Here is a 23018-nt window from a genome sequence, read left to right as displayed (position 1 = left end):
TTCAGATATCCATACAGTTAATACAGTACATTATCCCAAACAACCCCATACTGTTTAGCAGCAAAAAAAAAAGAAATAAACCAGATTCTACACTCACATCCTTAAGTCTTCAGTGAATAGGTGTAACAGGGAGGTTGGTCAAAATGCCACTGAGTTAACAGGCATTGTTGCTATGAATGTAGTGTGTGCTATGCCAAAAACAAAAATGGCCATATAAAACAAATATCTGACTAGCTAAACAAGACTTTTAAAAGGTTCCAAGATGTCAACACTAAAACTTTGAAGCATATAGCATATTTCCAAACTCAAAAAATTGTTGTATTAAAAAAAAGTATTTGTTCAAACTAAGTTTGATTCTTGAACAAGATTATATTAGGTGCTAATGTAGGTTTCCATTCTCACGCTAAAATAAGTAATTTATAGCATTGCTGTCTTTTTGCAAATATAATTAAAACATATTCAAAACATCCAAACAAAATGAATTAATTTCTATGGCATTACCAGGCTACATAAATGCGACACATTATAGCATCTATATATAGACAGCACCTGCTGATTGAGTAATGCTGTAACAAATCCAGTACAAATACACATTTTCTTAAACTAACAGAAACTAAAAACATAGCTCAAAAACTACACAGTACATCACAAAAGAATACAATAGCTTATCAGGCAGTAACGGCAACTACAGTATGTGTGAGTGTGATACAATTCAAGAGTGTCACTAAACATCCAGCATAGACTTTGATGACGAGACGTATCTATTTGGATTACTGTTTTATTTTGAGAGGAAGAGATTGTTTATTATTTGGGTGGTACAGGGGTGAAGCCACCCTCAAGTTGCCCCTTCCGGTTCTTTATGGGAATTTCTCGATGGTCTGCCAATTGCTCAGAGCGAACATGGGGCACACCCTGAGTGAACCCAACTGGTCGATTCTTCCACTGCATGCCTGTAGGGGGGTAACTGCAGGGATAAAGCGCATTGCCTCCCCCAAACAAAATCTCCCCATCACCATCAGCTCTACTGGCACCAGGGAGGTTACGATTACTGCCGTTGTTCTTTAGGGGGAGATGGGAAGGTCTTACAGTTGACTGGCCCACATGTGCCAATTTTGGTTCTTGCTGAGAAGATTTGGAAGAGTCAAAACCACGCCTATAGCCCCACCTAAAACTATCAACAGTAACCCTGCAGGGTTGTTGTGGTAAAACCATATCTCTACAATCAGCAGTCCTATGCTGTGAAAATGCAGCCCCCTTTAAGTCATAGTTGGTAACAGCCGTGTAAAGATCACTTGTCTGAAACTCTAGACCGTCCGTGTCAAGAGAGCGACTGCGACGATTTAGTGCTAATGGGGCAGGGACAGGTGGACAAGGTCGACCCAAACTGAGGTGGCGAGGAAGGCTTGCGATGCCCCAAGCATTACTTAGCAACAGACTTTGTTCGTAGGCATCGAAAGTACGCTCAGCAAAGGCGTCTTGCTGAAGGTAACATCCATCATCTTCGAAGGGTTCGTAAGGAGATGCCAACTCTTCCTCCTCCTCCTCGACAAGCTCAGTCTGCTGCTCACATTCACCTTCGTTGTCCATGTCGACCACATCAAATGTGACAATGGCAGGCAAGGCGCTCAGACTTGGTCCAAAAGGAGAACTCGACTCTGAGCCATCAAGACTCTCAGTTGAGTTGCAGTAAAGCCGGGTGTTCTTTGTGAAATCTACAAGCGCTTGGGAGAAACAGACCATCAGCTCTTCTTGGGATTGGCTACAGCCTCTGGTGGGTAGTAATGTGCTCTGATTCTCAGATTGAGGCTGCTGTCTGGTTGTCTCAGTGACATGTGGACTAAAACCTGAACCGGCACGGGGTGCAAACAATGGAGTCTCCTGGATTTGGCCCATGCTGAGAGGGACATTCTCTTTCACAGCTTGGGATCTTGATCGTGATTGGGGATAGCGCTGATTGATAACTTCTTTCAAAAAAATCTTACCGTTGCCTGCGGAAAGGCTCGAGTCATTGTAGAAGCAGTCGGCATGGAACAGACGCTGATCTTTGGATGGGCTTCTGAGATTCTGGAGCTCACAGCACAGAAGGGCTTGCTGGATCTTGTTCAGACGCTCCTCCTCCGTCTCTATGCTTCCTGTCTCTAGGGCAGAGGATGCCAGGGCATACAAAGGGTTTGTTGGACTCTTATCACCCTGCAGGGCTGCACCAACAAATGAGTGGGCATCCTTGGGAGGAAGAGCAGGGCTGAGCAGGTGATCGTCAGGCTCAAAAAGTTCATAAAGGGCATCACCACTGTAGCTATCCCGTGGAAGCCTATCCTGGTGTGGACGTTCTCTGCTATCCTCCTCCATACTTGGCGTGGTGGAGTCATAGTATCCCTCATCGCTATTGGGTACCGACTCCTGTCGATCACTCTGTGGGCTTAAGAGACCAACAGGAGTGAAGGCTGTTTCTGTGATTCCCAGTGGGCTGCTGTCGGAAGGAACATGGATGGAGCTGATTTGCTGATCATGAGTGAGTGAAGGGCTATCTGAGCCCCTGTCTGAAGGTACATAGCATACTTCATTACTAGTTTCAGACTCCCATAAGCTCTGCAAGTAATCCGCATCCATCTCATCGGGAGTCGCCATCTCTTCCCCTCCACCTTGATATGTGACAAAACACGAGCTCCGTTTTCCTGCATTTTGGCTGCCTCTCTCGGCAGACACTGAGCTCTCAACGACACCGACATCATCCTGGTCTGCAATGATGTCTCCGCAACCTGTCAGGGAATCAAAGCTTTTCAATGATGAAACATCCCCAAAGACTAAGTTTTCAGAGGAGCAGGATACAGCAGGAGGCTCCCCATCGGGCATGTCCACATTCTGCTGAGCCAAGCGGTCCAGTTCTGACTCGGCACACAAGGGCTGATATGTCGTCAGTCCTTCCAGTCTCTCATCTTGCATCTCTTCCTCCTTATTCTCCTCTTCTTTTGCTCTCTTCCTCTTGTCCACCTCCACTCTGCTGCTCCTCCTTTTCTCAGGCACTAGCGTTACATCTTTCTTACATTCAGTGGCAGCCAATGGCAGATCATACTCACTGCCTGCGGTTTGATTAGGCACAACTGGCAACAACTCTTCACCCTGACTGTCTACATGGTTATCACTACGGTCACTGACGCTCGACAGGACACCAGGCACTGTTTCGGCATGGAAGCTTGAAGACATTTCGAGTGCCTCCCGCTTTTCTTGTTCAACATTTCTGTTTTTCCTGTGTCTCCGAATGCTGCTGAAAAGACCCCGAAGACCTCTGCGCTGTCGGGGTAGAGACTGAGACTTCCCATGATTCTCCTGTGATTTCTGAGGGTCACCGGAGGTGCAAAACTCAAAGTCCCCAGAGGCCACTTCACTGCTACCTCTGCCCAAATTATCCCAGCATGCTCGGCTCACCCCATCGTATGTTTGGCTCTTTGTAACACCTGTTTTTGACGAAGCCTTACTTTGACTTCTGCCTCGGCCACTGAAAAAGCTGGGCAATATACAAATGCTCTTCCGACCTCCAAAAAACTTGAAAGCCGTCTTCCTTATTTTCACAGAAGGGGGGGACTGAGGTTGAGGGGTGTCATGGGAAACAGAGTCTGACTGTGGACCCCCTATTGCACCAACAACCTCACTTCCTGTGGTGGTCTCCATAGTGACACAGATGTCTGTGGCTAATGGAGCATGTCTGAAGTAAATACTCCACCCTGAGAGCCAGGCTGGAAGGTATGGGGTCTGTGTTTACCAGACATGTTATACCTGTGAATGTAACAGAAATTAAGACGGATCATTAGAAACAGTCAAAAATAGAAAAAAACTAAGGCACATATTTATTAAGAAACATTTACAAAATTGTATTCAGACACTAAAAGTTGTATCTGTACATCTCTGTTTGAGATGCCCATCTCTTTAAGCCCCATAAAAAAAAGTAAAACCCTGACAAAATTCTAAACATACTATCATATTTGATCAATATAAATATTTAAAGGGTCTATTTATGAATATATTAATACAATTCCTTGGGCTCATTTAGTAAACATGGTTGTAATTTTGACAAGTGAGAAAGTCCTATTCTGACTAGGTAACCACCAGATAAATGCATTCAAAATAAATTCACCATAGGCCTATTTTTTTTATTAAATTAATCAAACCAATAATAAAGGTTTTATTTTTACGTTTTCCCCATAATTATTTATATCATACTTGTGTTACTTTATCATATCTTTTGCTTTATTTGCACCGTTGTTTCCCCAGTGGTTACAGCTATCACTAAGAACAAAATGTACTATCATGCAGTTTGTCTCTGGGCTATGGAATGAGTAAATTACGTTTGCTTATTTAACGTTAGGTGGAAATAATTTGATTTAAAAAAATCTAAACCACAGAGGCAGACAGGCTAACCTACAACAGTACAAAAACAAAATGCAATGCAACACATAACGTAAGTGAAGTTCCGCTGGATTAAACCTACAATCAAAACAAAAGCTGACTGAAGCCATCGGGCCTGAACTCTCACTGTAAGTACATCATAAACAAAGGAGAAACACATATAAGATAGCGTGAAGTCCAAAGAACTACACCCCATGGACCAATTACTCCAACTACTGCAGTGAAACTGTTATTAGTATTTGAAAAGAACTTCTATTAAAAGACTGCACAGTGTCCCCAGCTGGACACCATCACTGCGAATGAACGCGCAACTGGCGCGCGCTAGCCCAGACGCTAACCAGCTCGCGACCGCTTCACTGATATACACCTGACTTGCATTCACAAACAGCTGTTTCTGCATGAACACTCACGTACGTTCACAGTCAATGAGCGAATAATACACAGAGATAGAAACATCAGCGATACTCGCCTTATTTTCCCATCTTTTCCCCCGAGCGTGCAGTGATGTGCTCTGCCCTCGCGTAGCGCTGCAGGAGCTTGCGGCCAAAGAGTAGTCATGGTACTACATTTCCCAGAATGCACATAGCACGGAAACGCCGCCAGTTCCTCCAGAGCTCAATGAACAAAGTGAATCATAGCCGAAACAAAGAGTTTTTGAACTCTTGCTGAGTTTGAGAGAGTTATACATGCTTTCATCTCATCTCGACTAGACTACTACAATTCAGTGTATATCTGTATTAGCCAATCACACATGATATGAATCGCCTACAAACAGTACAAAACACAGCTGCTAGACTTTTGACTAGCACTCGCAAATACAAACATATTACCCGTCCTACTCTTTTTGCACTGGCTGACAATCCATTTTAAAATAGTAATACATTTTGTTTGTAAGGTTTTAAATGGACGGACACCTTCATATCTTTCTGATCTTTTGAGGTTACCCACCCCAGATGTCTAAGGTCATCGAAACGTATTGGTCCCTAGAGATCTAGGCTAAAGAAAAAACATGGAACAGCTTTCCAATCTCTATTAAAACAATTGCAACACAATAACTTTTTGAAGCAAAACTAAAAGCCTATCTTTTAGAGAAGGGTGTATATATTTGCATGTATATATTTAATATTTTTATTTATTTATATATAAATTATTTATATTTATATATAATATAAATTATGTATAAATGTATATACATGCATATGCGTGTATTTATATACAAAATAATTATACACAGTACACTCACATATATTATGCAAACACAAACTTTTATTTTGGATGCAATTAATTTTTTTCCCAGCACTAAAATATATATATATAGGGGTGTAACGGTTCACAAAATTCACGGTTCGGTTCGATGCAATACACTTGTGTCACGGTACGTTTTTGTTACAGCAAAAAGAAAGAAATGCCAGAGAAATTTCCTTGATTTCTTTTTTTTATATTAAAACTAACATAATAAAGTGTGATATTTTTTACTTTGAGTAATTCTGGAGCTATAATTGATTCTTCTTATGAGCATATAAAACAAAACAGCTTCTTGGAAAAAATGAAATTGTAGTAGTTATAAACCAAGGTTTATTTTCAGATTAACATTTGAGGGCAGCAATTGTATTCATAATGTCAAAATAAAACCTACGTAATGTTACTTGAAGGCATTATAGCCTACTATTCCTGCCAAACTTCCATGGTTGCAGTTAGTGTTACTACAGTAAATCCATGGTGAATGTTGCAGATCTGGACACTGGATAGTTCATTCACGGCACAATGTTTCTTCCTGGTTTCCACGCGCTGTTTGATCCGTTAATAACGGAGAAATGTGAATGTTTCTCTCTAGATCTCGCAGCGATGTTATTACTTCTGTGGCAAATTCAAATGCTTTCTTTACTGGATCTCTTATTAGCGCTGTGTAGTAACAGCGTCACATGATAACGATCGGCTCGCGCTGCAATGGTCCAAACTGATAAACGGTCCGTCAACCACACAATAACGAGCAGTTTCGTCCCGCTTGCATTATATTTGCCATTTGATGTTGGGCACTGTTGTGGTCGCGTCGGCGTCTCTTACATTATGAGCGCGCTTGCCACGCGCAACGCGCCTACATTTGAAATAACGAAATTGGCATTGTTAGCATATGATTTTTTAAAAACTTTGAAAAAATATTTTTAGATAAAATTATTAGTAGAACATTTTATGCATCTTTATTCACCTCAAAGCATATCCGCTCCCGCGCCCCCCCCCTGTGAACTCTGGTTGGGAACCAATGGTTTAACCCTCTGGGCTTCTTCGCCCGAAAACGGGCGAAAACTTGAACGTTTTGAAATGTTTAATTTTTTTGCTTCATCGGATGGGGATGAAACTTGGTGACTTTTGTTGTATTACCTATATGAACACACAAAAAAATCAAGGAGATGATTCTGATATGTTAAAGGGTCGTAAAAAAAAAAGTCACACTTAGCTTCCTCCCGCCCGAAAACGGGCGACATAGGAAATGAATGGGAAATACGAAAAAATAGGAAAACTCAGAGAAACTTTTGGTGGTACAAGCTACAGATCAGCAACTGTGCTGAAAAAAAGTGTACAGCAATGAAGGGGTGACACTCTAGAACATCAAGAGTGCAAATAAGATCCCCCCCCCCCCACACACACACACACCCACGCACACAAACACACACACACATACACAGATAAACTGGCGACTGCAACAGCAAATTTGTAGAATATTCCACATAAAATCAATAAATGAAAAAAAAAACTTGCTCAAATGCACACACACACACACACACAGAGAGAGAGAGAGAGAGAGAGAGAGAGAGAGAGAGAGAGAGAGAGAGAGAGAGAGAGAGAGAGAGAGAGAGAGAGAGACTGGTAAGACTGCAACAGCAAATTTTGAGAATATGCAAAAATAAATAAATAAAAAATACAAAAAGAGACTCTCGCTCAAATGCAACACACACACACACACACACACACACACACACACACACACACACACACACACATTCACTCACACATACACACACACACACACACACACACACACACATTGTGTTCCCTTTCTAACCAAATGCTATAGTTTGATTGTAATCATAATGCAAAACCTGATACTTATCTAAACATTTTTGTTAAGAAAATAAAGTAATCATCTTTTAGAATATCTAAATGTATATCTAAATAAAAAAAACGAATAAGATAGAGAAATCATGTCTAAAACAACAAAAGGAATCAAAAAGCCTTTCTACATAGGATATATAGGAAGCTATAGACAGCCTACAGGCTGGTACAGGACATTACACAAAAGTGGCTATTTTTTAAAGCCACTAGATGAAGTTCTTCTCCTGGAACATTTTTTTTTAGGCTGGCACTCTATTTTGATGTGAAATGCTGCATTTATTGATTTTTTTTTTTAAATAAATATAAAATAAAAAATGATATATTAATTCTAATGGAAAAAATAGCTCATAAAAATTATATAATTAATGCAAAGTATCATAAAAAAATCTAAAAATTCTAAATAATAATCAGAAAACATTATAGAACAAAAATATATTTGATTGGTTATCCTGGGAAAAAGTAAAGTACAATTTTAAGGCTTCGCCCGTTTTCGGGCGGGAGGAAGCTAAGTGTGACCCATTTACGAAGAAGCCCAGAGGGTTAAGGGATTAACAACAACACTTCTGGTAATATACACTTTCAATTTTGAAGGACATTAAAGCAAATACATTTATGAGGAGGTTTAACACACTCAGTTTATGTAAACCAGGGATGTTAGCAGTGTATCGGTCTGTCTGTGAGATTGCATACGAATGAGTCCACATCATAAGTCCAGATCTTCTGTCTGTTTCGTTCCCTCTGATGTCTGTATGGTCCACCTGTCCAGTCTGTGTGTGAATAAATGAGTCTGTCCTTTAGTAAAGGCACAATGGAGTGTACTCCGTTTTGTCAGTAAACCAATGCACTGTTCACAGGGTTGTGTTTGAGATAGTCGATGAGCCTGGGTGGAATTTCCAGAGAGTCCAAAGAATGAATCTTGTTCACCTGTATCAGGTGTCTACGAATAGCCAATCTACACTGAGATGCAAGAGTCTTCGGACACCCTGAAAAAAAAAGGAAAAAAAGAGAGAGAATAAAAAAAAAGGTTATTTAACAATTGCAAGATAATCAGTGTTATTTTTATTTGTTTTTATCATTTATATACTAATTTGTTTATTTTAAATTAATTTAAAATTAGCTTTAATTTTTATTTATTTGAATTCAAATAATTTTATGTGCTTTTGTCTTTATACATACACACACACACACACACACACACACACACATATATATATATATTTTTTTTTTTTTTTTTTCGTTTAGCTTTAGTAATTTAGTAAATTTCAATTTTAGCAATTTAAGTACTTCAACTTAAATGTATTTATTTTAGATAGTTGACAAGACAAGTTTAATAAAACATTGTATCATACGAACATCGTATTTTGTATTTTTTTTAAAGACAGTTAATAGTTTTAGTTAATAAATGATAATATGGAAGCTTGTTTCCAGAACGAATAATACAAAAATTAAAATAAATAAAAATTAATGGCAACATTTCATCTAACAATTCTGACTTTTTCCTCATAATTCTGCATTGTTAGATTTGAGCTTAAAAATTGCAAGATAAAAAGTCAGGTTTATAAGATATATATATATATACTCACAATTATGAGGAAAAAAAAACCCTCTGAATTCAAAGAAAAAAATAAAAATAAAAACGATTAATTTTTTATATAGAGTTTATATCTTGCAGTTCTGGCTTTATATGTCAACTCTGAGTTTATACTTTGCAATTTTTACTTTTTTTTTCTCAGAATTATGAGGGGAAAATAATTACCTCTTTTATTTTTATTTTTTATTCCATTCAAGAACAATGGCAATTAAAAAACAAAAACAATGCTACAATACTGCTTGAACTTCTCTCACCTCGCTCTTTCAGCAACAGCTCAAGAGCTTCATTCTGTTTGGTGCTCTTTTCTATAATGAGGGTCGGCAGGTAGACGTTTGCCCCAAAGTCAATGAGCAGTTGAATGTATTCGACCCCACAGCCGTGTCTCAAACACAATTCCAGGACTGTCTTCTGCTGCGTGGCTCTGCCGATCACCTTCTCATCCGGACTGTTATAGTTCGGATCTGCCCCATATAACAGCAACATTTTGAAGCAATCCAGGTGTTCATATATGGCTGACAGGTAAAGCGGGCCACTGCACACAGCAACCCCTGAGGCCCACAGCGTCACCTTTGACCTGGCGTTGACCTCCGCCCCATGCTGAAGCAGCTGGCGGAGGATCTCCGGGTCACCCTCTCGGGCGGCAGTGAGCACGGGCGAGCTGTTGTTCAGATGACTTCCATTTGGATTAGCTCCGGCACGGAGAAGTGCGAGCACACAGCTCAGGTAACGCCCACACACAGCAGTGAAAAGAGGGGTCTGGGCTTTAACATCAAGTCGGTCTACCTCTGCCCCATGGGCCAGGAGCAACTGCAGGCACCTCAGGTGACCTACAGGGCAAATAATTGCTGCGTTGTGGTCGTGGTGGACAACAAACTCAGATGTGACATCTGAGAGTGCATGGAAGGGTGACACACGTACCTTTTGACGCAGCCATACGTAACGGGGTACCTGGGATCCCCCAACCGGTCTGCTGATTAATGCACTTCCTGTAACGTTCTTGTGAAAGTAGCTCGGCCAACAGGAAATGGTCATTGTATGCCACAGCTCGGTTCAGCTCCAGACTCTCAGCAGCTGATTCATCCTCCTCCACCGGCCGCAGCTGGAGCATAGAGGAGAACTGCAGAGAAACAGTATTTGCACAGATGAGTGCCTCTGCATGACTGTTGAAAATAACAGCAGGATAGTGAGCAGCCTACCTAGACAATGCCCAGAAATGCTGTCTAGGTATGCAGCTCACTAGGGTCTGAGCCAGAGTATTCAGAATGAATTGCCTTTATTTACGTTACGTGAAGTGTTGCACGCAGTTCAGTTTTGCATAACAACAAACCCTCACATTGGGATATTGTTACTTATGAGAAAATTGTTATTATATTATAGTAATATCTTTGACAGCGTTTAAACAAGCTTCTAAAATATAGGAACGCTTTATCATGAACTTCGTTTATACCCATTAGCTTTAACGACTAAATTACTAGCAAGAATCCACGGTCAATTAGCCGGTTAGCAAACGAGATTAACCACATAAGTACAAGCAGAACTAGAATACTTTTATATGCGAATAAACTCATCTGAGATAAATACTAATCCCATTCGGGAGGAGATTTATTCCCCGGCTCTTGGAGCTCGGTGGATTTAACGTTAACTCCAGTAACGTTAGCGTTAACGTTATATGTAAACAACGCAGAGTTGGACTCGCTCTTTCTGGCCTGCTGTCGAACAAATACGCATTTTATGATATAAACGACTACACATATAAAACATAAGCATATAGTAGATATTTTAAATGAGTTTTCGCCTCAAGGACACTCACCGAGCTAATAAGCCAAACACTGACGGGCAGTAAACAGCGGAAACTGTTTGGTGGGCGGCCAGAGGGGGCGCTGTGCGCGCACACACCGCCACTGAAATATTCAGTCATACGTTTTGTAAGATGAGTGGGCTTTAATGTCAACAAACATTATGCAAATGATATAATCACATAACTTTTTTTTAACTGAAATCTATTTATTTAAAGAAAACAATTTCAAATGTAATATAATGTACAAAAGAGGTACAAAACAGTGCAATGATCAAAATAAGCGTGTATAAAATGAGCTGACATGATTATTACACAGAGCCAAACTATTACTTTTAAAAGCAATAAATGTAATGTAATCACAGTCTGTCATTTTCAGTGGTATCACTCTCATTGCTTATTTCAAAATTCCCTTTTGACTATTGCTGTACATTTAATCAATAGAAAATATTTATTCAAAAATAAATTCAAAAAATAATAATGTAAACAAATGCTTCTCAATAAAGAAAACATTTTTAAACATTGGTCTTATATTCCACATAATAATAAAAGCTTGTCTGGAGCTCCATAGCAGCCAGGGTTCAAGAAGTTGAATATTAAAACTAAAGCTGGGAAAACTTTTACACATCCATTAGCAATAAACATCCAGTAGACAAATTAAAAACAATGTTGCTTAGCAAAACTATATGCGATTCAAAAGGCTTGGTCAAAAGAACATAAGCAATGTTCCTCAAATATTTTTATGTTCCTCAAATTATTTGTTTGGCATTAGAGCTTGGCTCAGGCAATGTGACATCCTATTGCAATCAATGAGCAGCATTTCAACTGTGAAATGAACCGCATTTGCAGTAAACACCACAAAAATAATACTAAGCCCTTTGTGCAAAAAACACAATCAATTTGATGCATTTTTTTAACAACGTGTTCCCTTTATCAATCTTAATTTCACATCAGTATCAAAGTCTGGTTTTTTTAAAATGTACTACACATTATATGGAAAGTATTACTAAAAGAAAGACATTAAAAACAATCTACTGTACAATGGAGTGAGGCTAAATTTGATCAGAGAGGCATTTAAACAAAAATGTAGATGATTCTGACTGCCTTCGATCAAAGCATATAACTTCAATCCTGTTTTATAAACACACTGAAGTCCACAAAAACATCCAGAACATTTCAGGACTGTTCAGAACAGATATAACAGGGAACAAGAATCCACCCAGTGATCGAAACTAGTATATGGCAGAACGCTGCACTTTGAATGTTTGTTTTTTTTGCATTACAGTGGCTTCAGTTGTGGAGACAATACTGTATGCATATTTTCAAAAACACGGACATTTGTTCTTTGGGTTCTCAGTCAAAAAGTCTGCTACTATGGAGACTCAAGAGGATTCTTGTACCTCCTCTTTGGAATGTTCAGTTTCCACAGAAACTGGTTTGTCCTTAGAGGAGGTCAGATCGTGTTCGGTGGCTCCTGGCTCCGCCCCTTCTTTCTCATTGCACTTTTCAGCTCCTGGACCCGCCTCCTCTGCGTCGCCATTACTCAAAGGAGCGCAGCTTCCATTAGATTGGTTAACAGGAGCGGCGTGAGTCTCTTCACGTGGACTGTCCTGTTCCGCAGGTGTGTTGATTGGTCCAGATGGATCAGGGAGAACTCCATCTGCAACAGCCAGCTGCTGTAAATGAATGAGATGGAGACAGCGTCATGTCAGTCAAATACCTCTCAACCCTGACAAAATCTAATCCCACAACCCCACTTACTCGCTGTAATTCAGTCATAGTTCGCTCTCTGTCTACCTGCTTCTGTGTGAGGGACAGCAGCTGGTCTAGAACAGACTGTTTTGGGTGCATGCCTCTGTCATAGTAGTTATACATCCCACACCAGAACCTGGGAGACACATAAACAAGTACAAATTTGGTGCAAAACTATTCAGTAAACATCAGACAAATCCAATTACTTTAAATACAAATCACATTAATTTGGTCTCTCAAAAGATTTTGTGAAAAGTTTCATTTTAATCTGCAGCAGCACAGCCTCATATGTTAAAGAGTGCATCCATACTTGAAGTGCAGTGGTAAAGTGCTGGGTCTGAGAACTGTGCACTCTAATGAACGCCGGTACAAAGGGTTTCGATACAGATGTTGGTTCTTCAGAAGATGTGGCCACAATGAAAACGTCTTTTCATGCAACCTAAAATCCCACACAGAACAGTGAAGCAAAGCATTTTAAAATCATTCAAGTCTTGGAAACAAGCAAATAAACAGTACGTTTGATTTTATTTATAATAAAGAACATTCGCTTTCATTTTGAAGCATACACATTCAATGCCGAGCGTATCAGTTTTGTACATACATGAATGTGTTTGCATGTGCATTCTATCCTCACCCTATTTCCAGTCTCTCTTTCTGGCAGTTGCCGATGAAGTTTCCATACTGGCAGGCATAGACTTGATTGTGTATTTCTATTAGGTAACGTTCATTGAACTCAAACACACAAGGGAACTGTTCTGACAGCTGCCACACACACTCTAGGAACTGGGTGAAGACTGGAGACACTTCCTTGGAGTCGGTGTCCAGATGGCCACACCTAGAGTACATGCATATATACAAACAAAACATGTCACAAAGTTGGACTTGGTATTGATACAAATGGTTTACGATGAAAGGATTACTACTAATAACATTAGCCTTTTTATAGTATACAAAAACATTGAGTATTTTAATATTTAAATCATTTATCATTAAAGGGATAGTTCACCCAAAAATGAAAATTACCCCATGATTTACTCACCCTCAAGCCATCCTGGGTGTATATAACGAATACTATATGAGTTACATTAAAAAAAAAAATCTCCCGGCTCTTCTAAGCTTTATAATGGCAGTGAATGGCTGTTGAAATTTTGAAGTCCAATAAATTGCATCCATCCATCATAAAAAGTACTCCACACAGCTCTGGGGGGTTAATAAAGGCCTTCTAAAGCAAACCACTGCTTCGAAGAATGTTTTATATACACCTAGAATTGCATTAGGGTGAGTAAATCATGGAGTAATTTTCATTTTTGGGTAAACTATCCTTTTAATTCTATTGATAAATAATATTTATGTATTTGCAGTTTTTAAAAGCTGTGAAAATGTTTTGAGGGGGTGAAAGTGAAAGTGACGTGACATACAGCCAAGTATAGTGACCCATACTCAGAATTCGTGCTCTGCATTTAACCCATCCAAAGTGCACACACACAGAGCAGTGAACACACACACAGCCATTTTTTGAGCAGCCATTTATGCTGCGGCGCCCGGGGAGCAGTTGGGGGTTCGTTGCCTTTCTCAAGGGCACCTCAGTCGTGGTATTGCCAGCCCGAGACTCGAACCCACAACCCTAGGGTTAGGAGTAATACTCTCCAACCACTAGGCCACGACTTCCCCAAAAAATGTACTGGGTTATTAACCAATACATGCAAGAGCAGTAAAAGTATTTACCTGTGACTGAATTTATGACCAAAAGAGATCCACTCCTTTTCTATTAACACCTGTATAAAAAACAAACAAACAAACAAAACCTTAAATTCTATTATTTTACAATATTTTTTGTAAGTCTAGGTGTTTCACATTTGAATATAAACTACTGTTCAAAAGTTTGGAGTCAGTAAATGTTTTAAAAGAAATTAATACTTTCAGGTATTTAATGCAAAGATGCATTAAATTGATCAAAAGTGACAGTGAAGACTTTTATGCATGTTAATATTTTTTATAGCAAATAAATGCTGTTTATTTGAACAAAGAATCGGGAAAAGATCACGGTTTCCACAAAAATATTAAGCAGCACAACTGTTTTTAACATCAATAATAATTAAAAAAAGCACCAAATCAGCATTTAAGAATGATTTCTGAAGAATCATGACACTGAAGATTCAAAATTCAACTTTGCCATAACAAATTATGTTAAAACTTTTGAATGCTGACGTATATTAAGTTACACAGGAATAGTTGGTGACTTAATTTGCCATTACCAGCCCAACAGAGTGACATGCGAGTCCTGTGTTGAGGGTACAGGTTATATGTTATAGGTTACTGGGTCATTACCATGAGGCCTTTAATAGTTCTGTAGTATGGGTCCAGCAGTATGCAAGCCAAAGAGCACACCTGGGCCGTCCTGTCCCAACCATCAGAACAATGTACTAACACACTTGCCCGCTCTTCACAGACAGCCTAGAACGCAAAGAAAATGACTGAGTATATCATTGTTAATATTCTTCTGTTGGTGACTCTCTATGCAGTAATAGCATGGAGGTCAGTACCTTGGCAAGGAACACGCCTGCATCCATCACAGATTTGATGTGCCTCAGCCAGCCAGAGTTCTCCAGACCTGTCAGATAATCACTCATGGAAGGAGACTTGATAGAACACACTGGAAGAACAAAGGTTCAACCAACCATCATTTTATCTACTACTGATTTAAAAGACACAATCAATACTAAACTGAGCAACTTAACCAGCTACTGAATATACCAGTACTAATAAAAAATTGTGTTTTCTCACCCTCCAGCAATTTTTGTAGGCTGTTTCTCATGACGTGGATGTTTTCGATTCCTTGAAACTGGAACCTGATATTGGAGTAGTTGTCCTCATTCTCATAGCCTTTACCAGCTGCGCGGTTCGCCATTGCATTCAACTGAAAAAGACAAAAATATGTACAAATGTATGCACACATAGCTCCAGAGGGTCAGGTTAAGATTTATGGTCTCCTAAATAAAGAGAATTAAATAAAGGAATTAAATGTTTCCTCAGTTATAGTGGCGAAACATGAGATGACCAACAATAAATAGAACAGAATATAATCAATATTGGCAATAGATACAGAAACACTAGAATTTAATGGTTAACTAGTCAGTTGCCTTGAAAGTTAGTTTACCATATGAACAGAAGAGTAATTTGTGTCAGAGGGTGAAAGATCACACATTTTCCTATGTGTCTCTTACATATATGCCAGAGCAGCTGAGATTGAAAGTTTAAAGATAAACATTTACAAGTCTGATCCTGGAGCTGTCCTCCTATGTATATAGAGAGGTTAAGGTTAAAGGTCAAACCTTAGGCCGTGTGTCCACTACATATATAAAAGGGCAGTTGGGGTTTGCTTCACTGATGGCCTGAAGCATCTGCTCATCTTCCACACAGCGAGAAGTCAAACCTGACAAAGGCTGACTGCAACGACAGATTGCAGCCTGCAAGACAGTACCACAAAATACAAAGAACAGATAAAGATAGTTGTTAGCAGCCATTCCTGTTTAAACCTACTGAAGCCTTTCTATGTCCCCAAACATAGTCTCTAGGTTTAATCTACTTTTAAATTAATCATTTAATTTATTAATCTGATTGGACTTTTTATTCAATACTTTGCAGTATTGAATGAAATATGTATACATTATATATATATTATAATTAGATTTTCTCTTGACTCTGTCAGCCATCTTTGATGAATGTGATCGGTTTGTTGCAGTGTATTTTGGCACTCTTTTATCTATGATGCATGCATGCAATGTTACCTTAGAATATGGTCAAATGGCAGGCAGCATAATTATGATGTCTACTGTCTGAAACAGCCTGCATGCTTAAGGTGCCTTAAAATGCTGTCTAGGTAGGGAGCTTACTTGGTTGTGGAACAGATCTTTTATGTGCATTTATGACGTGCGTGTGCTTGTATACCTTTGTGTCTTTGTGAAAGTAAGACAGAGCAGGCAATCGCCCACGGCTCCTAAACTTTGCGCTGCCTGTTACTGTAGCAACACTGACATTTTTAGGGAGTCCTAGGATAGATGGATAAGTGCTACAGATCTGTGTGAAAGAGAGACCGAGAAACATTTAAAGATCCGTTAGACAGAACATACAAATATATATATATATATATAAAATATGAATTATAATTAGAGCATCATTTATAATTTTAATACTACCATTCAAAACGTTAAGATTATGTTTTCTGCACTTTCATCAAAAATAACAGTAATACTCTGATGTATTGTTACAATTTGTGCCTAAGAAACATCTCTCATCATTATCAGTGTTGAAAACAGTTGTGCTTCATAGTTATTTTTTTGTGGAAACTTTTTTTTTCGGGATTCTTTGATTAATAGGAAGTTTGAAGAACAGCATTCATTAAAAAAAAAAAAAAAAAAAAAAAAACAGTGAAGATTTTGACAAATTTAAATCAATTCGATGCTTTTTTTGCTGAATAAAAGTATTTATTTATTGAAAGAAAAACATAATTTACCCCAAAGTTTTGAACGGCAGTGTATACATGTGTTATGTTGAAACTGTTTGTACCTAAAGCATATTAATCTCTGTGATCAGTAGATAAAAGAGTTAAGCTGATTATTGTGAAATGGTCCTAAACAAGAAGCATGATTAGTAGATTGTCTTGTAAAAAAGGTGATACCTCATAGTTTTTGTTAAGGTGGCTGATTTCCCAGTAATCATTGGAGAGACCCATCCTGCTGAAGTCATTTGCCACATTGATGAATTCCCAACCCTGTCTCCTGTCCTCATTTTGGTGTGGATTATAGAGAAAGGCAAACAGCTCCTCTTCTTTGACTGAAATGACACAAAAGCACAGTTAGAATCTAAGAGCAAACATCTGCACAGTAGGGTCAGTCTGCAAGACATAACTGCATTTTTCAATATGAAATAAACATAACTGGTAGATTACTGGACTGGACACTAAATAAGAATGATTTTGAAACAAAAGTGTTGCTTGGCAGCTAACTAAAATAAAATGTTTAAGTTGAAGTACTCAAATGACTAAAACTAAAACTTTATCAAATATTTATCAAAGCTATATCAAAATATGAATTAAATAATAATTAAAAATGAAAAAAAAAAAGACTAAATTTGATTAAATTTGAATGGATTGTTATTGTTACTTCCATAGACATGTGTGTATTTTTCAAACAAAAAATTTTTCAAAACAAAAATATGTATTGTTTTACTAGTATTTATGTGCATTTAAACATCTGAAACCAAATATGCATTATGTGGTTGATAACACTACATAGTTGTGATAATATGACAAGAGCAGTCTCTCGTCTGTCTCTGGCTCAGCGTCAGCCAACGCGTGAAACCACAATTAGAATTTGACAGTTCTGCGACGTCACTGAACGTTCTTAATCCCATATGTGGGATTTTAAAAAAAAATACTATAATATTACATAAATAATACTGAATTAACACTTTCATGTGCATGTGTTTTTATGCATTGCATACATAACTGCATACATTAGATTTTCTGTTGGTTACCTGCTCAAAACAAAAAAAAGAATTCTCATAAGTTCTAAACATGTTGCTCATTTGAATGCAACAAACCATATGTGTATATGTATATTGACTATATTTGTACATTAGGCTTATAAATCAGCCAAAGATGTTCTTATTTAAATCTAGTGTTCTGCATATGTTTCGGTGAGGTCTAGGTTTAGGGGAAGGAGTTGGGTTAGGTGATAGAAAATATCATTAACCTGATATAAAAGAAATCAATGGTCTATGCAATAAAAGTCTATGCAATAAAAGATAGCGAAACAAACGTGTGTGTGTGTGTGTGTGTGTGTGTGCTTGTGAGTGTACCTGGTTGAAACAGACGCAGAAGTGACTGATAGACATCCTGACAATCTTTCTCTCTTTGGAACAGCAGATGAAGCAGCTGGAAGGTTTTACAGCGGATCAGGAGCGGACAACCGGATGCAGTTAATGGAAGCTTCTCTAGCGACATGATGTGATGATGCAGCACCTTCACACACATCAGACATTTCAAGATGTGTATTTCTAAAAGACCCAACAACAGATAAGTTGAAGACTATTACGTATATTGTTCCCACTGGCCTATATTACCCATGTTTCTTTGCGTGTGATGTTGGTTTGTTCCACATAGATAAGGTGAGTAGCAGTCAAATAAAGAGTTCCCAGAGTTGACTTCTTTTCAGGGTACCTATTCAGTAGTTTCACATACTCCACCTGCATAAAAAGTCCAGCAGAATTATTGACTCAACTGTCTGAAGTAATATACAAAGCACTAGCCAGCAATCGCAAGGGTAAATGACACAATCAAGTCTGTGGGTTTGGATGTACACCTCATCCAGCCTGTGTTTAACACAATGGAGAGGAAATCCTGCAGAACCTCTTAAGACTACTGTCAGCACTTCCTGTTCCTCCATCTCTTGGCATTTTGGTTACTGAGTAACAGGCAATGGAACAATATTATAACACAAGATGCCACTTCAGCACTAAGTAGCATTTTCTTTTGAGTCAAAGTCTAATATATTCTGCTCGTTTATACTTGCTAAACTACATGAGAACTAATCTTTTCAGTAAATGATTAGAACAATCCCTTTAGGTCGTTAGGATAGCAAAACCAAGCTGAACAGGTTAAGTAATGTTTTTCAGCAAGACATAAAAGCCAAGGTGAGCCCCAGTAGGTCCAATTTAGATTCCATTGGTCAATTCTGATGAAGAATTAAACCCACAATTCTCAGGCAGAGTAGATCTGAATAGAGGTGTCAGCTGCTAATACAGAGACTTCCTGTAGTACTGCTGATTAAACGTGACATCCTTTGAGCTGACCCCTCCATGCTGCCAAAAACATCCAAAAAGACAATGCTCATATCACCATATAATGTTATGTAACAAAGGTGCCCCAGAACTGCACATTTTGAAGGTCTCTCTGCCTAGTTCAGGTCTTGGGAGGCTCTTCTAATAATAAGCTGATGTCTATATCTTACTGAACTTTATTAACATCTAAAATGGGCACTGATGGGATACCACATAACCATTGGAACTGAGAATATATAGCCAGAACACCAGAATATGATAATATAAAGTGTTACAGCTCATAGCTCATACTTTAGGCCAGTTTTTTTTTTTTACATTTATATTCATGGAAAACTTCAAATTGGGGTATGTGGTACACTTTAGAGAACATGTGATATAAGTGTGTGTGTGTGTGTGTGTGTGTATATGTATGTATATATATATATATATATATATATATATATATATAGTAACATTTAATAAATAATACAAATATAATTCAAATTATAAATTCAACTAAATAAATGCAAAAAAACAAACATGCAAATAAATAAACACTACTATAAAAGTACAGTACGAAAATGAGTAGAAAGCAACATATTAATGTAACTTTATAGAAATATATTTTCCAAATAATAGTTTAGACATTTTCATACATATATATATATATATATATATATATATATATATATATATATAAACACAAATTTTTCCACTGTATAAATTGGGTCTCTATACAAGAAACTATACAGATGCAAGTCCCTTGCATGAGGACGATCATATTTAGAGGTCTGTGGCATCTTAAAAGCAAAGCCTGCAGGTTCACCTGAGCAAAGTTACATCCGGATTTTAGAGGGGAAAAAATACTCCTGTACATACAGTTATGAAGTGATGACTGAAAACTCCTTCAACTTCATTAACGTTACATTCAGTAACCAACATTAAAATGCATTGGATGGATTTAACAGCCGACTACAACAAATCTAACAACTCAGAATCTTTTTCACGAACCAATTTAAACGCTTCGTTCTGTATGTTTTACATCCATCGAGAGTTCAGAATATCCAGTCTGGAATAAAGACACGAGTTCTGCCAACTTTACACGTGCACACCTGTTGATACAGACTTACCTTTGGCGTTATAATGTGCTCCATATTTTCAGTGGCTTATCTTTCAACAGTCCACGTTAATTTTTCGATGTTTATGTGTTTAGCGGTTATCATGTTTGTTTCAAAAACTGCTGCGTTCCTTCCTGACATGACAACTACAATCATGTCAGCTGACGGGAGCAGATATCGCGATAAGTCGAAGCGAGACGTGATTTCAAGTGTTTTCTTGAAGGATGCAGTAATAATTTAACCCACTGCAGTACGTATATCAACAATGATATATCAGTTTAAAATAAATAATGCAAATTACCTTAGTAACACAATGTTAAAGGTAAAAATCAGTCTGAAAACTATACTTCATTTCCTCTACATTTAAAATACAACTAGCCTTAATATGCTACATCTAATACAGTAGTGAGCAGAAAAAAATCACAATGTAAAATAATAGAAACTAAATATTTTTCCAATTATATTTTATACATATTTATAATATTATAATTTAACATTATTAATTGGGTCTTTATACATTACAGTGGGGAAAATATTCATTTGATCCCCTGCTGATTTTGTAAGTTTGCCCACTTACAAAGAAATGAAGGGTCTGTAATTTCTATGGTAGGTTTATTTTAACACATAGAGACAGAACATCAACCAAACAATCCAGAAAAAAACACATAATTTAAAGGTTAGAAATTGATTTGCATTTCATTGAGTGAAATAAGTATTTGATCCCCAAGCAAAACATGACTTATTACTTGGTGTAGAAACCCTTGTTGGCAAGCACAGAGTTAAGACATTTTTGTAGTTGGTCACCAGGTTTGCACACATCTCAGGAGGGATTTTGATCCACCCCTCTTTACAGATCCTCTCTAAATCCTTAAAGTTTCTTGGCTGTCATTTGGCATCACAAAGTTTCAGCCCCCTTCACAGATAGGATTGAGGTCTGGAGGCTGGCTAGGCCACTCCTTGACCTTAATGTGTTTCTTCTTGAGCCACTCCTTTGTTATCTTGGTTGTATGTTTCTGGTCATTGTCATGCTGGAAGACTCATAGATGACACATCTTCAGTGCTCTGGCTGAGGGAAGGATGTTCTCATCCAAGATTTTAATGTACATTTCCCTGTCCATTTGCCCCTCAATGCAGTGAAGTCATCCTGTTCCCAAAGCAGAAAAACAGCCCCAAAGCATGATGTTTCCACCTCCGTGCTTGACTGTAGGGATGGTGCTCTTGGGGTCATAGTAAGCTTTTCTCTTCCTCCAAACACGGCGAGTGGAGTTAATGCCAAAGAGCTCAATTTTGGTCTCATCTGACCACAGCACTTTCTCTCAGGCCTTCTCTGAATCATTTAGATGTTCTTTGACAAACTTTAAACGGGCCTGTACATGTGCCTTCTTGAGCATGGTGCTCTGCAGGATTTCAGTCCATTGCAGCATAGTGTGATACCAATGGTTTGCTTGGTGACTATGGTCCCAACTGCTTTAAGATCATTAACAAGCTCCTCCCATCTAGTTCGGGGCTGATCCCTCAACTTTCTCATGATCATCCTTACCTCATGAAGCGAGATCTTGCACCGAGCTCCAGACCAAGGCCGACTGATGGTTGTTTTGTATTTGTCTCAATTCCGAATAATCGCACCAACAGTTGTCTCCTTCTCACCAAGCTTCTTGCTGATGGTCTAGTAGCCCATTTCAGCCTTGTGCAGATCTACAATCTTGTCTCTGACATTCTTTGACAATTCTTTGATCTTGCACATGGTGGTGGGAGAGGTTGGAATGGAAGATACAGATTGTGTGGACAGATGTCTTATACACCTAACAAGCTGCCATCAGGTGTAATTTAAGTGACAGGACTAATCTGTGTTCCACATGGGCACATACTCAATCTGTGGGAGCAAGAATTATTATTGCTGGTGGCTAGGGGGATCAAATACTTATTTCACTCACTGAATTGCAAATAAATTTCTAAGCTTTATATAATGTGTTTTTATTTTGGTTGATATTCTGTGCCTATATGTTAAAATTAACGTACCATAAAAATGACAGAACCTTCATTTCTTTGTAAGTGGGCAAACTTACAAAATCAGCAGGAGATCAAATAAATATTTCCCCCACTGTATATATATATCTTTCTTTTAAATTTTAACATAGGGTTCCATGACATGAGGGTGGTCATATTTGGTGGTCTGTGGCATCTAAATGATTGAAAACCTAATCTTCTGGACATAAACTAAATATATCTGGAAACTTCATTAAACCACACCCAGACACAAGCAGCACAGGCAGGCTGCTCCCGCAAGGTGGCCCAACCAGATTTGCCTAATCACTGGGGAGGAACCCCATCGCTTGACCCATTGTCACCATAACGACCTCCCGACTCCTAGGCTCAGTTACTTGATAACAGCACACTAATGAAGAACATTAACATAACAGCTCACTAA

The 23018-nt window shown here is 38.4% G+C and overlaps 3 protein-coding genes across 5 annotated transcripts; all 3 read right to left on the bottom strand.

Moving 5' to 3' along the window:
* Positions 1-415: 415 nt before the first annotated feature.
* On the bottom strand, positions 416-3771 carry LOC132139873 (APC membrane recruitment protein 1-like). The gene has a single exon (XM_059548537.1). The coding sequence runs from the start codon at positions 3667-3669 to the stop codon at positions 805-807; it is 2865 nt and encodes a 954-aa protein (XP_059404520.1). The 5' UTR covers positions 3670-3771; the 3' UTR covers positions 416-804.
* Positions 3772-8065: 4294 nt separating this feature from the next.
* Positions 8066-11049, bottom strand: LOC132139872 (ankyrin repeat and SOCS box protein 12-like). 3 transcript variants are annotated; one of them, XM_059548534.1, is made up of 4 exons: positions 10917-11049; positions 10025-10223; positions 9361-9933; positions 8066-8498 (listed from the first exon to the last, which is right to left on the bottom strand). In XM_059548534.1, exons 1-4 carry the CDS (start codon positions 11022-11024, stop codon positions 8344-8346), a joined length of 1035 nt encoding a protein of 344 aa, XP_059404517.1. In that variant the 5' UTR covers positions 11025-11049; the 3' UTR covers positions 8066-8343. The 3 variants fall into 3 exon arrangements, with proteins under 3 accessions (XP_059404517.1, XP_059404519.1, XP_059404518.1); XM_059548536.1 differs by lacking the exon at positions 10917-11049 and adding an exon at positions 10303-10848; XM_059548535.1 differs by lacking the exon at positions 10917-11049 and adding an exon at positions 10303-10855 and having other exon boundaries at positions 9361-10223.
* A 1076-nt stretch (positions 11050-12125) lies between these two features.
* Positions 12126-20780, bottom strand: LOC132139871 (myotubularin-related protein 8-like). The gene is made up of 14 exons (XM_059548533.1): positions 20603-20780; positions 18777-18899; positions 18513-18675; positions 17332-17486; positions 16602-16730; positions 15986-16120; positions 15438-15570; positions 15197-15306; positions 14982-15107; positions 14379-14428; positions 13288-13488; positions 12964-13092; positions 12663-12789; positions 12126-12577 (listed from the first exon to the last, which is right to left on the bottom strand). The coding sequence occupies exons 1-14, from the start codon at positions 20624-20626 to the stop codon at positions 12284-12286; spliced, it is 1899 nt and encodes a 632-aa protein (XP_059404516.1). The 5' UTR covers positions 20627-20780; the 3' UTR covers positions 12126-12283.
* Between the last annotated feature and the right edge of the window lie 2238 nt (positions 20781-23018).

This window comes from Carassius carassius, chromosome 4 (genome assembly GCF_963082965.1).
Source record: "Carassius carassius chromosome 4, fCarCar2.1, whole genome shotgun sequence".
Lineage (NCBI taxonomy): Eukaryota > Metazoa > Chordata > Actinopteri > Cypriniformes > Cyprinidae > Carassius > Carassius carassius.
This window is presented reverse-complemented; position numbering and strand designations above follow the sequence as displayed.

Excerpts from the sequence above, each read along its gene's own strand:
- LOC132139873 (XM_059548537.1), bottom strand. The coding sequence starts at position 3,669 with ATGGAGACCACCACAGGAAGTGAGGTTGTTGGTGCAATAGGGGGTCCA.
- LOC132139872 (XM_059548534.1), bottom strand. The coding sequence starts at position 11,024 with ATGACTGAATATTTCAGTGGCGGTGTGTGCGCGCACAGCGCCCCCTCT. Across the intron at positions 10,224-10,916 it reads GTGTTTGGCTTATTAGCTCG|TTCTCCTCTATGCTCCAGCT; the intron begins GTGAGTGTCCTT and ends GTTTCTCTGCAG. Across the intron at positions 9,934-10,024 it reads ACGTATGGCTGCGTCAAAAG|GTCACCTGAGGTGCCTGCAG; the intron begins GTACGTGTGTCA and ends TTTGCCCTGTAG.
- LOC132139871 (XM_059548533.1), bottom strand. The coding sequence starts at position 20,626 with ATGGAGCACATTATAACGCCAAAG. Across the intron at positions 18,900-20,602 it reads AGCACATTATAACGCCAAAG|GTGGAGTATGTGAAACTACT; the intron begins GTAAGTCTGTAT and ends CTTTTTATGCAG. Across the intron at positions 12,578-12,662 it reads CTATGACTGAATTACAGCGA|CAGCTGGCTGTTGCAGATGG; the intron begins GTAAGTGGGGTT and ends ATTCATTTACAG.